A 15,083-nucleotide genomic window follows, 5' to 3' on the forward strand; every position below is an offset into this window, starting at 1 on the left:
TCCACAAAGTAGTTTTGATGTAGTGAATTACTTTTTCAAAGTAACTTTAGTTTAGTAAACTATATATTTTTAAAGTGTAGCTTAACTTCTTCCAGTGTGAAGTAATTGGTAGCTTGGTAAACTATATATTCAGAGTAGCTTCCCCAACAGTGGCAGATCTAGTCCTGGAGTATCTATTTTATTTTGTCTAGATGGGCTGGCTGGATCTAGTCCTGGAATGTCTACAGGTCTATCAGGCAGAAAGGTATATACAGTGTCTTCATGAAGTACATTTTGTTGTGTTACAGGTTGAATTTAAAATGGATAAAATTACATTGTGTGCCACTGATCTACATACAATTCCATACAATGTAAAAGTGGAATAATTGTTTTAGAAATGTTTACAAATGAATACAAACCAAAAAGTTGAAATGTCTTGAGTTTAAGTATTCAACCCTTTTGTTATGACCTAAATACGTTCAGGAGTGTAAATGTGCAAGTCACATAAAGTTGTATGGACTCACTCTGTGTACAATAATAGTGTTTAAAATTATTTATAAATGACTACCTCATCTCTGTACCCCACACATACAATTAACTGTAAGGTTCCTCAGTCAAGCAGTGCATTTCAAGCACAGATTCAACCACAAAGACCAGGGAGGTTTCCCAATGGTTCGCAAAGGGATGCAGCTGGGTAAAAATTAAAGAACCAGACATTGAATATCCCTTTGAGCGTGGTGCAGTTATTAATAACATTTTGGATGGTGTATCAATTCACCTAGTCACTAGAAAAATACAGGTGCCCTTCCTAACTCAGTTGTGGGAGAGGAAGGAAACCACTCAGGGATTTCACCATGAGGTCAATGGTGATTTTAAAGCAGTTACAGAGTTTCATGGCTGCGATAGGAGATACACTGTGTACAAAACATTAAGCACACCTTCCTAATATTGAGTTGCACCCTCCCCTTTTCCCCCAGAACAGCCTCAATTCATCGGGGCATGTACTCTACAAGGTGTCAAAAGTGTTCCACAGGGATGCTGGCCCATGTTGACTCCAACGCTTCCCACAGTTGTGTCAAGCTGGCTGGAGGTCCTTTGGGTGGTGGACCATTCTTGATACACACAGGAAATTGTTGAGCATGAAGAAGTTCTTGACACAAACCGGTGTGCTTACTACCATACCCTGTTCAAAGGCATTTACATCTTTTCTCTTGCCCATTCACCCTCTGACTGGCGCACACACACAATCCATGTCTCAATTGTTTCAATGCTTGAAAATCCTACTTTATTTAATTTTTTACCTCGTTTTCTCCACAATTTCGTGATATCCAATTGGTAGTTAGTCTTGTCCCATCACTGCAATGATGGGACAACTCCAAAACACAACCCTGCCAAGCCGCACTTCTTCTTGACACACTGCTCACTAAACCTGGAAGCCAGCCGCACAATTGTGTCGGAGGAAACAACATACAACTTGCAACCAAAGCCAGCTTGCAGGTGCCTGGCCCGCCACAAGGAGTCGCTAGAGGGTGATGGGACAAGGAAATCCCGGCCGACCAAACCCTCTCCTAACATGGGCGACGCTGGGCTAATTGTGCGCCGCCTTATGGGTCTCCCTGTCCGGCTGTGACACAGCCTGGGCTGTAGTGACGCCTCAAGCACTGCGGTGCAGTGCCTTAGACCACTGCACCACTCGGGAGGCTAAAAAGCCTACTTTAACCTGTCTTCTCCCCTTCATCTACACTGATTGAAGCGAATTTAACAAGAGACATCAATACGGGATCATAGCTTTCACCTGGTCAGTCTATCATGGAAAGAGCAAGTATTCTTTGTATACTGAGTATATTTACTCCACAATACTAACATAAAGGACAGAGTGAAAATAAGGAATTCTGCACAGAATAAAAAATATTCCAAAACATGCATCCTGTTTGCAATAAGGCAATAAGTAATACTGCATAAAATGTGACAAAAAAAAAACTTTTTGTCCTGCATAAAAAGCGTTATGTTTGGGGCAAATCCAACACATCACTGAGTACCACTCTTCATACACTGCTCAAAAAAATAAGGGAACACTAAAATAACACATCCTAGATCTGAATGAATGAAATATTCTTATTAAGAACAGCAAAAACTGGCTCTAACCAGAATAGAAAGAGCGGGAAGCCCAGATGCACAACTGAGCAAGAGGACAAGTCCATTAGTGTCTAGATTGAGAAACAGACACCTCACAAATCCTCAACTGGCAGCTTCATTAAATAGTACCTGCAAAACACCAGTCTCAACGTCAACAGTGAAGAGGTGACTCCGGGATGCTGGCCTTCTAAGCAGTGTTCCTCTGTCCAGTGTCTGTGTTTTTTGCCCATCTTCATCTTTTATTTTTATTGGTCAGTCTGAGATTTGGATTTGTTCTTAACTGACTTGCGTAGTTAAATTAAAAAAATGGAGGGTAATATTGAATAATATGAGAAGTACTGTATATACAGCTGTTATGAAATCAATCTCAATATCAAATAATTTCCAGGTAACAATTAGGTACCTTACTGTAATAGTTTTCCATAAAAAAGGACAAAAGTAACAAAAATGGCTTTTTAGCAAAATACTATCTCTCTCTGGGAGTGGTCTGAGTGGGATGGTAAGGGCACCAAAGCGATGGAGGGGCTAATGGGAAGGATATGTATTCTTACAACTAGCTGTTATTATTATTGGAACTCTTAGTTATTGGTCTATTAACATATCGCTTGGTGATGTCACCAGGCAAGCCAAAACTCCATACATCCGAAACCTGTTGAGGTCCTGTGTAGTTTGTATTTTCAACCAGCAACTATCAGGAAATAACCCTGATCACATTTTTTCACCCTTCTACAGTGCTAGTTTCATCAGCTGTAGTACAATATATTAAATACAGAGGAAACTTAATTTTGACAGCACTGGGCCTTAAAATGAAATAACATTAGATTTGATTTTACAACACTACCTGCACTAATTAATCTGTCATTATTTCTCAATATCTTTATATGAAAACATATAAGTACTGAATAATTACAATTTTTTTCCTGGTCAAGTGTCCCTGTCTAACACTGAATGCTTCCCCGACACAATACATGCTGGGAAATCACGGGAGACCTATGGATTTCACGACCCACTTCATCGAGAGCGCACGATTATGAGAGACGTCTATCAGGGGAAAACCAGTCACCCATCCATCCGCTTGAGTAAACACACAGGATCTCCAACTCCCCACCATACAGGCTGCTCTCCGCCACACACACACAGCTAGTCTTCCACAGCCACACACACACACACACACACACACACAGTCTGCCCCTCCTGTCAGTTTGGGTCACATCAGCAGGTCCATTGGGAGAGCTGCCATTTATGACTGCCCGAGTTAGCAGACCGACAGCCCCCAGTCTCTGGAAGCGCTGTAGTGTCTCCCACTAGCCCTACCCCTCTCTCCTGTGCCTCCACCCCACCAGCCCTAGACCCCACCAGCCAACATATGCTTCCAATGGCCCAGTTGGTTGGGGTAGTGTTTTGTGCACAAATCATAGATTTGATTCCTGCATGAACCACACATACGGAATAAATAGGTTGAAAGCATCATCGGAACGACCATTTTATATAAGGCATGAGTTCGAACACTCCAGTAAGAATCCAAGTTGGTTACCCTTAGGACTCTCAATGACTGGTCAAATTCTCAAATGGCCTAACCACATTCGTTGGCTTCTTCACGGCCATAAAGATACGCCTAATTAGGGTTGTATCAGATTGCTTTCACCTATAAATACCTTTCTGATCACAGTCAGAGGTGAGCTGGCATGCAGCCAAGGTAGACATCTCAGCAGGGGCCCCTCTTCTTCCCTCCAGTAGGGTAGGTTGATGGTGTGATTGCTCTAGTGTTCAGCCAAATTATTATGCTTATTGCGCAATGAAATATTTCTAAAATGTGATTAATTGTAGTGGATTTTATTGAATTGTTAGTAGATATCACATTTGGCAAAAATATGTCCATCTGCACTTAAAAAGCCTTTATTTTCCTATTCTGGGGGTAATAACTTCACCACCATGAATCAACCAAGGTCATTTAACACTCAAAATAGACATGTACATTTAACATCCAATAAAAAAAAACAAAAAAAAATTAAAAAAAACTGGTCAACAAGCACTCCGGGTTTGGTTTCCTAGGCGAATATCATGATTCACTTTTATTAAAAGCATCATAACTACAGTTCATCATACATGATGTAAAAAAGGAAAAAAAAAAAGAAACAAAAAAATGACAAAAAAGAAAACATTTACAACTTATGTCTGTAAACTTCAAGGCTAGTTAGAATTGAGGTAATGCATTTCAGCTTGGTGGCTAAAAGTAACAAAAAGCCCATTCAATAGTTCTAATAAAGGTACCTGATTATTTTACTCTTACACCAGTGCATCAACAGGGATAGTGTGAGACAAATTGATTGCAGTACTTTTTCATGTCATCGTTTATATGCGATTTCGTTTCTCTTTTTCACCGACACTTGTGGTTGTGTTTTAATGGGAGAGCGATGTTTGAGACATTCAAAAGCTGCCTTAGGTTATTGCTGTCTCCTTCCGCGTTGTGGAAGAGAGGTCTCTCCCCTGCTTGGCTTTGTCAGTGTGTCAGACTAAAAACAGTCAGGAGAGTCAGGGCCATCAGTGTGTGAGACTGGAAAACAGTTTCTATAACGAGTGTGACTTGGAAGAGTCAGACAATATGGGTGTTAGTAGTAGTAGTAGTACTAGGCGGCAGAAAACTGGAACTGGGAAGAATTTGACTGAGAAGGGTAACGGGGTCGTTTCATAGACTGGGAGAGGAACGGTGGGTGAGGGTAAGACCGTCCGATTGAGACGGGGAAGAGTCAGAGATTGGATTGTTAGTGAGTAAGATTACAGGAAGAAACAGTCAGGTGTGTGTAGACTTGTGTGGGAGATCATCAGTGTGAGAGACTGGGAACAGTCAGATTATTAGGCCATCTGATATGTGAGGACTTCATCCTGCTCTTCAAGGCAGAACAGTAAAACAGCAAAAAAAACAAGATCCTTTTCATCAGCAGCATATAGACGCTTAATGCCGTTAAATTGTACGCCAATGGAGAGTTACGAGATGCTACTTAATTTCACAATATCAAGAGAGTAAAAAAAAATAAAAAAAATACAGAAACAGAAAAGCAGCATAGCACTATTGGAACGATTCATTCCTATAATAATATTTCGGAGGAAATGTTCCATCTCATCTAGTATGCACTGTTCAGAGAGCACAAAGACCAAAAATAACACCCTTTTGACATCTGCAAAACTCTAGTTCAGTTTGCTTTTTCCCTGACTACGCTATTAACGCTACAGTGAGAGCCTTTTAGTTACGTATACTCTCCCTGATTTTTTTTTTTTACCTGTAAAAGAAACAAAGACAAATAAAACAAAAACTAATTTGGATATCAAGTTGGTGTGTAAACGTGTCATGAGAGCACTAGGGGGGGGGGTCAAAGGCCAGTTTAGTTTCAGTCACTCTTCTCAGGGGCATCCTCTCCTTCCTCCTCATCCTCAGCCGCTAGGTCTTGCGGCGAGTCAGCTTCCTCAGCCAATGCGGAGGCCTCGTCTTCTAGGGCAGACGACTCGGCAGTCTTCTCCAGGCTCTCTGCTGAGTCACTGTCGTCGGCTGTCTCTGGGTCTGCGGTAGATGCGGCAGGGCGGTCCGGGGCGGGGCCAGCCTGGCTGGGCTCCTTCTCCTGGCCCTGAGCTCCAGAAGCAGCCCCCATGGCTCCAGCCATGGCACTCTGCAGGTCAGCCAGGGTGGTGGGGGGAAAGCAAGGCATAGTGAGACCTCCCAGGCCAGGGGGCAGGAACATGTAGGGGGAAAAGAGCCCAGGGGCCATGGTGGACAGCAGGAAGGGGTTGAAGGCAAGGGAGCTGGCCGACATGCCGGAGGCGGCCATTGCGGCAGCGGCTGCGTTCAGAGCCGCGGCGTCCCTGTTAGCCTCACTCGACTCCGCCTCCAATCCAGTGTCCTTCTCCTTGTCCTCATCCCCCTCTTCTCCGCCCTCCCCGTCATCTCTCTTGACGTCTCGTCCGAATCACCCTCGTCATTGTTGCCGTTGGAGGCTGTAGCGGGCGTGGCAGCAGCCGAGGCAGCTGCGGCGGCCAGGTTATTTCCGAACAGGCCTCCCAGGCCAAACATGTTTGGCAGGCCGCCCATACCAGCCATACCAGGAAGCATGAGAGGCAGCATGGCTGAGGCGTGTTTAGAGTCAGCCCCCCCCATGCCGGGGAAGCCCATGAGCTGCAGCTGAAGACTCTGGAAGCTCTGTAGGCCCTGCAGGCTGGTGAGGTCCATGCCTCCAAACAGGCCATTCATCAGCAGAGGGTTTAGGCCCCCGGATGATGCAGCCTGGGCCTGAGCTGCCGCAGCAGCCGCTGTCGCTTTGGCGATCTCCGATTTGGGGCGTCTCCCCCGACGACGGACGCCCTCCTCGCGCACCACGGGCCCAGTCAGGAGACGGTCGAACATGGCCTCAGGGAGGAAGCCCTGTGGAATAGGGGAAGAGACCGTGGTTAGTTAGTCAAATGACAATTTTGCAATTTGGCATTCATTTCTCCTCAAACATCAGTTTCCAACCGATAAGGTTCAAATCTAAAACAAGTGCCGATTGGAATCATTTGAGGGCTAACCGGGAGAATGACAAGAGACTCACCGATTGCTTGACAATGTCGGTCCAGTCAGGAGCGATGGCAAACTCTGGGTTCTCCAGGAGCCATCGGGGCAGTTCCTTCATGGGCGGCGCCATGGCTCCACCCATCTGGAAAAAAAGAGGAACAAATTGTTTGACAAGATAGCAATACATTCAGTTTTGCTATGAAAGGCCAAATTGAAACTGTTGCCAAATGGCGACCAATGCATTTGTGACAAAGCTAATTTGTACTGTACTGAAAATAACCCATACCTTTCTGCCGTTTCTCCGGTTGACCACGGGAACCCTCTCTTCTCCGGTGAGAGTGTTGATGTCGATCTTGTTGGGGTTTCGGCAGCGGTGCCGCTTCTGCTTGGGTTTGGGGAACTGGGAGGAGAGGAGCAATTCCTCACTCTTCTACAGAGAGACAGACAGTAGTGTGGACAGGGATTAGGAATCACGACAGGACCAGACATGAAATTCTTGAATGCTTCACGACAGACACTATAACCGTTACGAATTAGAATAGCTAAATGTTATATTTTGTAAACATATTTTAAAATCACTGAAAGGGATGGTGTAAGATCTGATTTAGGAAAGGGAACAGGGGGTTGAAGGTAGGGGATATGCTCATATTCCACACTGATGGGATAGTTCTACTGTATAGGGACATCTGGTAAACAACTAGACTGTATTCCAGTTTATTGAAGTACATACTGGTGTGTATGCAGTAGGCATGTCCATTGTGTACGTGGGGTGCTGTCTGAGCCAGTCCCTCAGGTCCTTGTCAGAGGGGGTACCTGGGTCCCCGTCCTCCATAGCGCTGACAGAGGGGACGCGGGCGGAGGCGCTGGGACTGGGAATGTTGTGGCGGTAGGAACGCGGGGGCATCTGCACCCCCTCCGCTGACGCTTTGGTCCCCTCGGAATCCTCCTATAGAGGGGGACGGGGGGGATGAAGACCGGGAAAGGTTAACTCTTCATTCATTACCATGTAATGTTGAGCTACTCAAAATGTTTGATTTTGTATGAAATTTGATCAAAGTCCTGTCAAACTTGTACTTAAATGTACGTTAGTCTAATTGAGATATCCCAGGCATACCCGTGTTCATTTGACAATTTCTAAAACCAAAGTCAGACTTTTTCCTGTTGAACCTGTTTTCTATCAGGTTCTTTATAACCATTTATTAAAAGGTCCAATGCGGTCCGAAACATGATTTCCTGTGTTTTATATACATTTTCGCACTAAGGTTGGAATAATACTGAAATTGTTGAAAATTATAATAAGTGTAAGACAACATTTTCCAAACGTGGTCCTGGGGACCACAAAGGGTGCACATTTTGGTTTTTGCTCTAGCACTACACAACAGATTCAAAAGAATCAAAGCTTGATGATTAGTCGAGTCAGCTGTGTAGTTCTAGAAAAAAGGATCCCGAGAACAGAGTTTGGGAAGCTCGGTAAGAGCTGCTTGAGTGGAGCTGAAGGGAGGGACTAAAAATAAAATCACTAACATAAAATATACTGTGTATGTAAAATGTATAGAGGTTCAGAACGTTTGTGAAACAGTTGAAAATGTTTTGGCAAATAGAAATCAAAACTGGATGGTCTTCAGATAGATGGGAGGGGTTGAGGGTAACTGAAGGTGGTACTAAAAACAAACAAAAAGATGACCATTGTAAAATGTATATAAGCTGGAAGTAGAAGCCTAAGTGTTGCTGTCCATTAGTTTACTGCAATTAACACATATGGAATCATGCATTAACCAAAAACATGTTAAACAAATCAAACATTATATTTGAGATTCCTCTAAGTAAACCACCCTTTGACTTGATGACAGCTTTGCACACACTTGGCATTCTCTCAACCAGCTTCATGAGGTCGTCACCTGGAACACATTTCAATTAACAGGTGTGCCTTGTTAAAAGTTCATGTGGAATTTTTCCTTAATGCCTTGAGATAATCAGTTGTGTCGTGACAAGGTACGGGTGGTATACAGAAGATAACCCTATTTGGTAAAAGACCAATTCCATATTATGGCAAGAACAGCTCAAACAAGGAAACAGTCCATTACTTTAAGACATGACGGTCAGCCAATCAGGAATTTTTCAAGAACGATGAAAGTTTCTTCAAGTGAAGTCTCAAAAACCATCAAGTGCTATGATGAAACTGGCTCGCATGAGTACCGCCATAGGAAAGGAAGCCCCAGAGTAAACTGAGGAAATCAGCAATTAACTGCACTTCAGATAACTGCTTCACAGAGTTCAAGTAACAGACATTTCAACATCAAATTGGTCAAATTGCTGCAAAGAAACCACTAAAGGACACCAATAAGAAGACTTGCTTGGGCCAAGAAACACAAGCAATGGACATTAGACCGGTGGACATCTGTAATTTGGTCCAAATTTGAGATTATTGGTTCCAAACTCTGTGTCTTTGAGACCGTAGTTGAACAGATGATCATGTGTGGTTCCGACTTAAGCATGAGGTGGTGTGATGGTGCTTTGCTGGTGACACTTATTTAGAATTCAAGGCACACTTAACCAGCAAGGCTACCACAGCATTCTGCAGCAATATGCCATCTTATCTGGTTTGCACTATCATTTGTTTTTCAACAGGACAATGAACCAACAACGCCAGGCTGGGTAAGAGCTATTTGACCAAGAAGGAGAGTGATTGAGTGCTGCATCAGATGACCTGGCCTCCACAATCACCCAACCTCAAGCCAATTGAGATGGTTTGGGATGATTTGGACTGCAAAGTGAAGGAAAAGCAGCCAACAAGTGCTCAGCATACGTGGGAACTCCAAGACTGTTGGAAAAGCATTCCAGATGAAGCTGGTTGAGAGAATGCCAAGAGTGTGAAAAGCTGTCAAGGCAAAGGGTGACTACTTTAAAGAATCTCAAATATAATATACATTTTGATTTGTTTAACACTTTCTTGGTTACTACATGATTCTATGTGTTATTTTATAGTTTTGACATCTTCACTATTATTCCACAATGTAGAAATAGTCAAAATAAAGAAAAACCCTTGAATGAGTACTGCATATATACATACACATCTCCATTTAAAAAAAAGAGCTGTTTTGGCGGGTAAATTAGTAAGACCAATAACAGTTCAAAACCGCTCTGCCAATAAGAGCTAGTTTTCAGTTCCCCCTTCCAACTCAGAACTCTCTCAGACAGGTCTAGCAAAATTGCTCTTTGCTAAGAAGCGGTTTGTTTCTTTTTGACCATTTTAATTTAACACAATCACAGTAACTTAATTGTTACCCAGAACCCATTTGATATTGCAATTTTTAAATGCTGCATGGACCTTTAATAAATTAATAAAATGTGACTGTTAGTGACCATGCTGTGTACCGTGGCTCCTCTCTTGTTGTTGATAAACAGCAGCTCTAGCCCCTCCACATTTTTCCTGCGGCCTCGTCTCCTCCGGGTGGGCAGGTCAGCATCGGCCAATGAGCCATTGGCCCTATGTCTGGAAGGCGTGGCCGCCTGTAGCAGCTCCATCTGAGCCTTGAGGGTAGCAGAAGGCACCATGCTGCTGCTGGAGTAGCCCGCCAGGGACGACGCTGCCTTGTGGTGATGCATGCCCTGGAGCAGAATAAGTCCCAATGATAAGCAATATGAAAACTTAAAGTCAATGTATAGACTAAAATGCGATGCCTGTAACAAAGAGGTTAATTTACATGGCAACTAATATGACCATAGTGCTTTACATACTTGATTCCTTTATATAAATAGATGTGATAAATATTAAAATGCTTTATTTCAGTGGGATCAATTTTACTCATACATATCAGGGAGACCAGAGGGGTATTCTGCAAGCTAGATCTACGCAGGGTTTTCTAAAGCGAACCAGCTTCAGTTCCCTTCACATTCCAGCTCAGGCTTCATCCGTACTACAATGGTGGGTATTGCTTGTCCGCCTGCCGATAATTCGAGCAGTCTCGTAACTGTGACGCATTTAGAAATCATAATCAAGGAAAAGTTATCTTACGAATTCAGCAGGGTATGGTATGATGAGAAATAGGCTTTTTGAAATGACGCCTTTATTTTATTACGTATCATTAACACCCCTAACACCCTAACCCTAATTATCATTAATGCGCTTATCAATGAATGAGCAACCCCCACCACCCACTGCTATCAATAAAATAAGTTTACCAAAATAACACTTGTCATATAAAAGTTACTGTCCCTGTAAAATACCAAATTCCTTTTGTCATTACTAAATAATGTGATAAATACTTAATTTTTTTATTACATTTAATACCAACTAAACATTTGATAATTTAAAAAAAAAAAAATCAGTCTTCTTCCTCAAACGAAGAGGATGGCACAATCTTTGTGAGAGGGAGGGAATCCGTATTTAATTGGTCCTCAACTCACTGCTCAGACACTTCATTCAGGATAAATGAGTTAGTCATGAGTTACCCAGCCCTGGAATAGGTTAGTTCTGTAGGATTCATTGCCATAGAAATTTACCTGACTGAAAGGTGAGCCACATACATTGGTACGACTGGTTATCCTGAGTTGAACTCAAGAGTTGACCAGTGTTACCTCGCTAACTCGTCAAACCTGATTCATAGGACACCACTCTGACCAAAAAGTATAGTTTAAAAAAATACAATGCAGTTGTAAAAAGTGATAGATAATTCTAAATTTAGAATTAATTCATAAAATTCTAAAGACCCTACCTTGGTGAGGTCCATGGCCTGGCTCTGGGACTCAGGTTGGTGAGACTCTCTGAGCTGAGCCACCATATCCATCAGGTTCCTTCGTTTGGCGGCACGCTCCGCCTCAATCTCCACCTTCCTCCGCCTGCGGCGACGCTGCTTTGGCAACGACATGCTCAGAGCATCCTCCTTTACAGAGCGAGAGGGAAATACAGGGTCGAGAATTCAAGGTTTTACTGCTATCCTACAAAGCATCACATGGGTTTGCACCTTCCCATCTCTCCGATTTGGTCTTGCCGTACATACCTACACATACGGTCACAAAACGCAGGCCTCCTAATTGTCCCTAGAATTTCTAAGCAAACAGCAGGAGGCAGGGCTTTCTCCTATAGCGCTCCATTTTTATGGAATGGTCTGCCTATCCATGTGAGAGACGCAGACTCGGTCTCAACCTTTAAGTCTTTACTGAAGACTCATCTCTTCAGTAGGTCCTATGATTGAGTGTAGTCTGGCCCAGGGGTGACCAGGTGAAAGACAAGGCATTGGAGCGACGAACCGCCCTTGATGTCTCTACCTGACCGGCTTCCCCTCCACTGGGATTCTCTGCTTCAAACCCTATTACAGGGGCTGAGTCACTGGCTTACTAGTGCTCTTCCATGCCGTCCCTAGGAGGGGTGCGGCACTTGAGTGGGTTGAGTCACAGACGTGATTTTCCTGTCCGGTTTTGCGCCCCCTCGGGCTTATGTGGAGGAGATCTTTGTGGTTTATACTCAGCCTTGTCTCAGTGTAGTAAATGGGTAGTCTGTTGATATCCCTCTAGTGGTGTGGGGGCTGTGCTTTGGCAAAGTGGGTGGGGTTATATCTTGCCTGGTTGGCCCCGTCTCAGTCACCAGTAGCTATGCTGCATTAGTCTATGTGCCCGGCGGGGGGGCTAGGGTCAGTTTTATATCCGATGTAATTCTCCTGTCTTATCTGGTGTCCTGTGTTAATTTAAGTAGGGTCCCTCTAATTCTCTCTATCCCCTCCCGGAGAACCTGAGTCCTAAGATCATGCCTCCAGACAACCTTGTCTGATGACTCTTTGCTGTCCCCAGTCCACTTGGTCGTGCTGCTGCAACAGTTTCAACTGTTCTGCTGCGGCTAGGACCCCTGACCTGTTCACCGGCTATGAAAAGCCAACTGACATTTACTCCTGAGGTACTGACCTGTTGCACCCTCTACACCCACTGATTATTATTTGACCCCGCAGGTCATCTATGAACATCTTGAAGAACAACCTGGCCTTAATGGCCATGTACTCTTATAAATCTCCACCTGGCACAGCCAGAAGAGAAGAGGACTGGCCACCCCTTGGAACCTGGTTCATCTAGGTTCCTTCCTAGGGAGTTATTCCTAGCCACTGTGCTTCTACATCTGCATTGCTTGCTGTTTGGGGTTTTAGGCTGGGTTTCTGTTTAGCACTTTACATCTTCTGATGTAAAAAGGGCTTTATAAATACACTGCTCAAAAAAATAAAGGGAACACTTAAACAACACAATGTAACTCCAAGTCAATCACACTTCTGTGAAATCAAACTGTCCACTTAGGAAGCAGCACTGATTGACAATACATTTCACAGGTGGTGACCACAGACCACTTCTCAGTTCCTATGCTTCCTGGCTGATGTTTGTCACTTTTGAATGCCGGCGGTGCTTTCACTCTAGTGGTAGCATGAGACGGAGTCTACAACCCACACAAGTGGCTCAGGTACTGCAGCTCATCCAGGATGGCACATCAATGCGAGCTGTGGCAAGAAGGTTTGCGGTGTCTGTCAGCGTAGTGTCCAGAGCATGGAGGCGCTACCAGGAGACAGGCCAGTACATCAGGAGACGTGGAGGAGGCTGTAGGAGGGCAACAACCCAGCAGCAGGACCGCTACCTCCGCCTTTGTGCAATGAGGAGCACTGCCAGAGCCCTGCAAAATGACCTCCAGCAGGCCACAAATGTGCATGTGTCTGCTCAAACGGTCAGAAACAGACTCCATGAGGGTGGTATGAGGGCCCGACGTCCACAGGTGGGGGTTGTGCTTACAGCCCAGGACGTTTGGCATTTGCCAGAGAACACCAAGATTAGCAAATTCGCCACTGGCGCCCTGTGCTCTTCACAGATGAAAGCAGGTTCACACTGAGCACATGTGACAGACGTGACAGAGTCTGGAGACGCTGTGGAGAACGTTCTGCTGCCTGCAACATCCTCAAGCATGACCGGTTTGGCTGTGGGTCAGTCATGGTGTGGAGTGGCATTTCTTTGGGGGGGCTGCACAGCCCTCCATGTGCTCGCCAGAGGTAGCCTGACTGCCATTAGGTACCGATATGAGATCCTCAGACCCCTTGTGAGACCATATGCTGGTGTGGTTGGCCCTGGGTTCCTCCTACTGCAAGACAATGCTAGACCTCATGTGGCTGGAGTGTGTCAGCAGTTCCTGCAAGAGGAAGGCATTGATGCTATGGACTGGCCCACCCGTTCCCCAGACCTGAATACAATTGAGCACATCTGGGACATGTCTCGCTCCATCCACCAACGCCACGTTGCACCACAAACTGTCCAGGAGTTGGCGAATGCTTTAGTTCAGGTCTGGGAGGAGATCCCTCAGGAGATCCCTCAGGAGACCATCCGCCACCTCATCAGGAGCATGCCCAGGCGTTGTAGGGAGGTCATACAGGCACGTGGAGGCCACACACACTACTGAGCCTCATTTTGACTTGTTTTAAGGACATTACATCAAAGTTGGATCAGCCTGTAGTGTGGTTTTCCACTTTAATTTTGAGTGTGACTCCAAATCCAGATAAATTTGATTTCCATTGATAATTTGTGTGATTTTGTTGTCAGCACATTCAACTATGTAAAGAAAAAAGTATTTAATAAGAATATTTCATTCATTCAGATCTAGGATGTTTTATTTTAGTTCCCTTTATTTTTTTGAGCAGTGTACATTAGATTGAAAATCAATGTAGAAAATTGGGACACCGGTTTGAAAGTAAAATTAAGTTATTGAAGTAAATTATGTAGTAATAAGGGAATATTCATTTTCAGACCTCACCCTGTATGAATACATTTAATTTTCCAAGACCAATCATCTGAGATGCATGTTATGTTAACCGGTATGTACAAACTAAATCTGTTGAGTGGGCGCTTGATTTTTTAAATATTTTTGTTTTACTACTTACGTTAACCTGTGGCGAGAGGGTGAGGTCCTCGCTGCCGCTGAAGCTCGTCTGAGCAGCCGCCACCATTGACAGCTCGGCCAGGCCCCGCCTCTGCAGGGGGCTTTCTGACGCCACGGGGCCAGGGTATCCAGGCAACAGGCCCGGGATGTCGAAGAACTGACGACGGTTTGCGGGCCACTTGCCCTTGATGACCGCCTCGCAGATGTTGTCCATGCGGTTGATCATTACGCGATCCTGGAAAGTAAAAATGGCGCACAGAGGAATGGATTAATACAACTTAGAGAAGTACTTTGATGATAGAGTGGGGTCCAACTTGAACAGGGCTTATCGCTCCAGTTCTCCATTTTATTTCTTTACGTAAACTGATGTGTTATTTCTTTAATACTGAACTGTTCAAGTACCTTTTGTTTATAGTATGTGCCTAGCAAAAGTATTCACCCCACTCTGCGTTTTTCATATTTTGTTGCAACCTGTAATTTAAATGTATTTTCATGTAATGGACACACAAAATAGTCCAATTTGGTGAAGTG

General features: G+C 44.3%; 1 protein-coding gene across 1 annotated transcript in view; it reads right to left on the reverse strand.

The window, feature by feature from the left end:
- Positions 1-3,932: 3,932 nt before the first annotated feature.
- LOC115114315 (chromodomain-helicase-DNA-binding protein 7) overlaps positions 3,933-15,083 on the reverse strand; it is an 82,744-nt gene continuing 71,593 nt past the window's right edge. Inside the window, 8 exon segments of the mRNA XM_029642446.2 lie at positions 3,933-6,061; positions 6,064-6,526; positions 6,693-6,797; positions 6,942-7,085; positions 7,386-7,601; positions 10,031-10,264; positions 11,371-11,538; positions 14,554-14,787. Of these exon segments, the coding sequence (XP_029498306.2) occupies positions 5,502-6,061; positions 6,064-6,526; positions 6,693-6,797; positions 6,942-7,085; positions 7,386-7,601; positions 10,031-10,264; positions 11,371-11,538; positions 14,554-14,787 (2,124 nt within the window). The 3' untranslated portion in view covers positions 3,933-5,501.

The sequence above is a fragment of the Oncorhynchus nerka genome, linkage group LG9b (assembly GCF_034236695.1).
Source record: "Oncorhynchus nerka isolate Pitt River linkage group LG9b, Oner_Uvic_2.0, whole genome shotgun sequence".
Taxonomy (NCBI): domain Eukaryota; kingdom Metazoa; phylum Chordata; class Actinopteri; order Salmoniformes; family Salmonidae; genus Oncorhynchus; species Oncorhynchus nerka.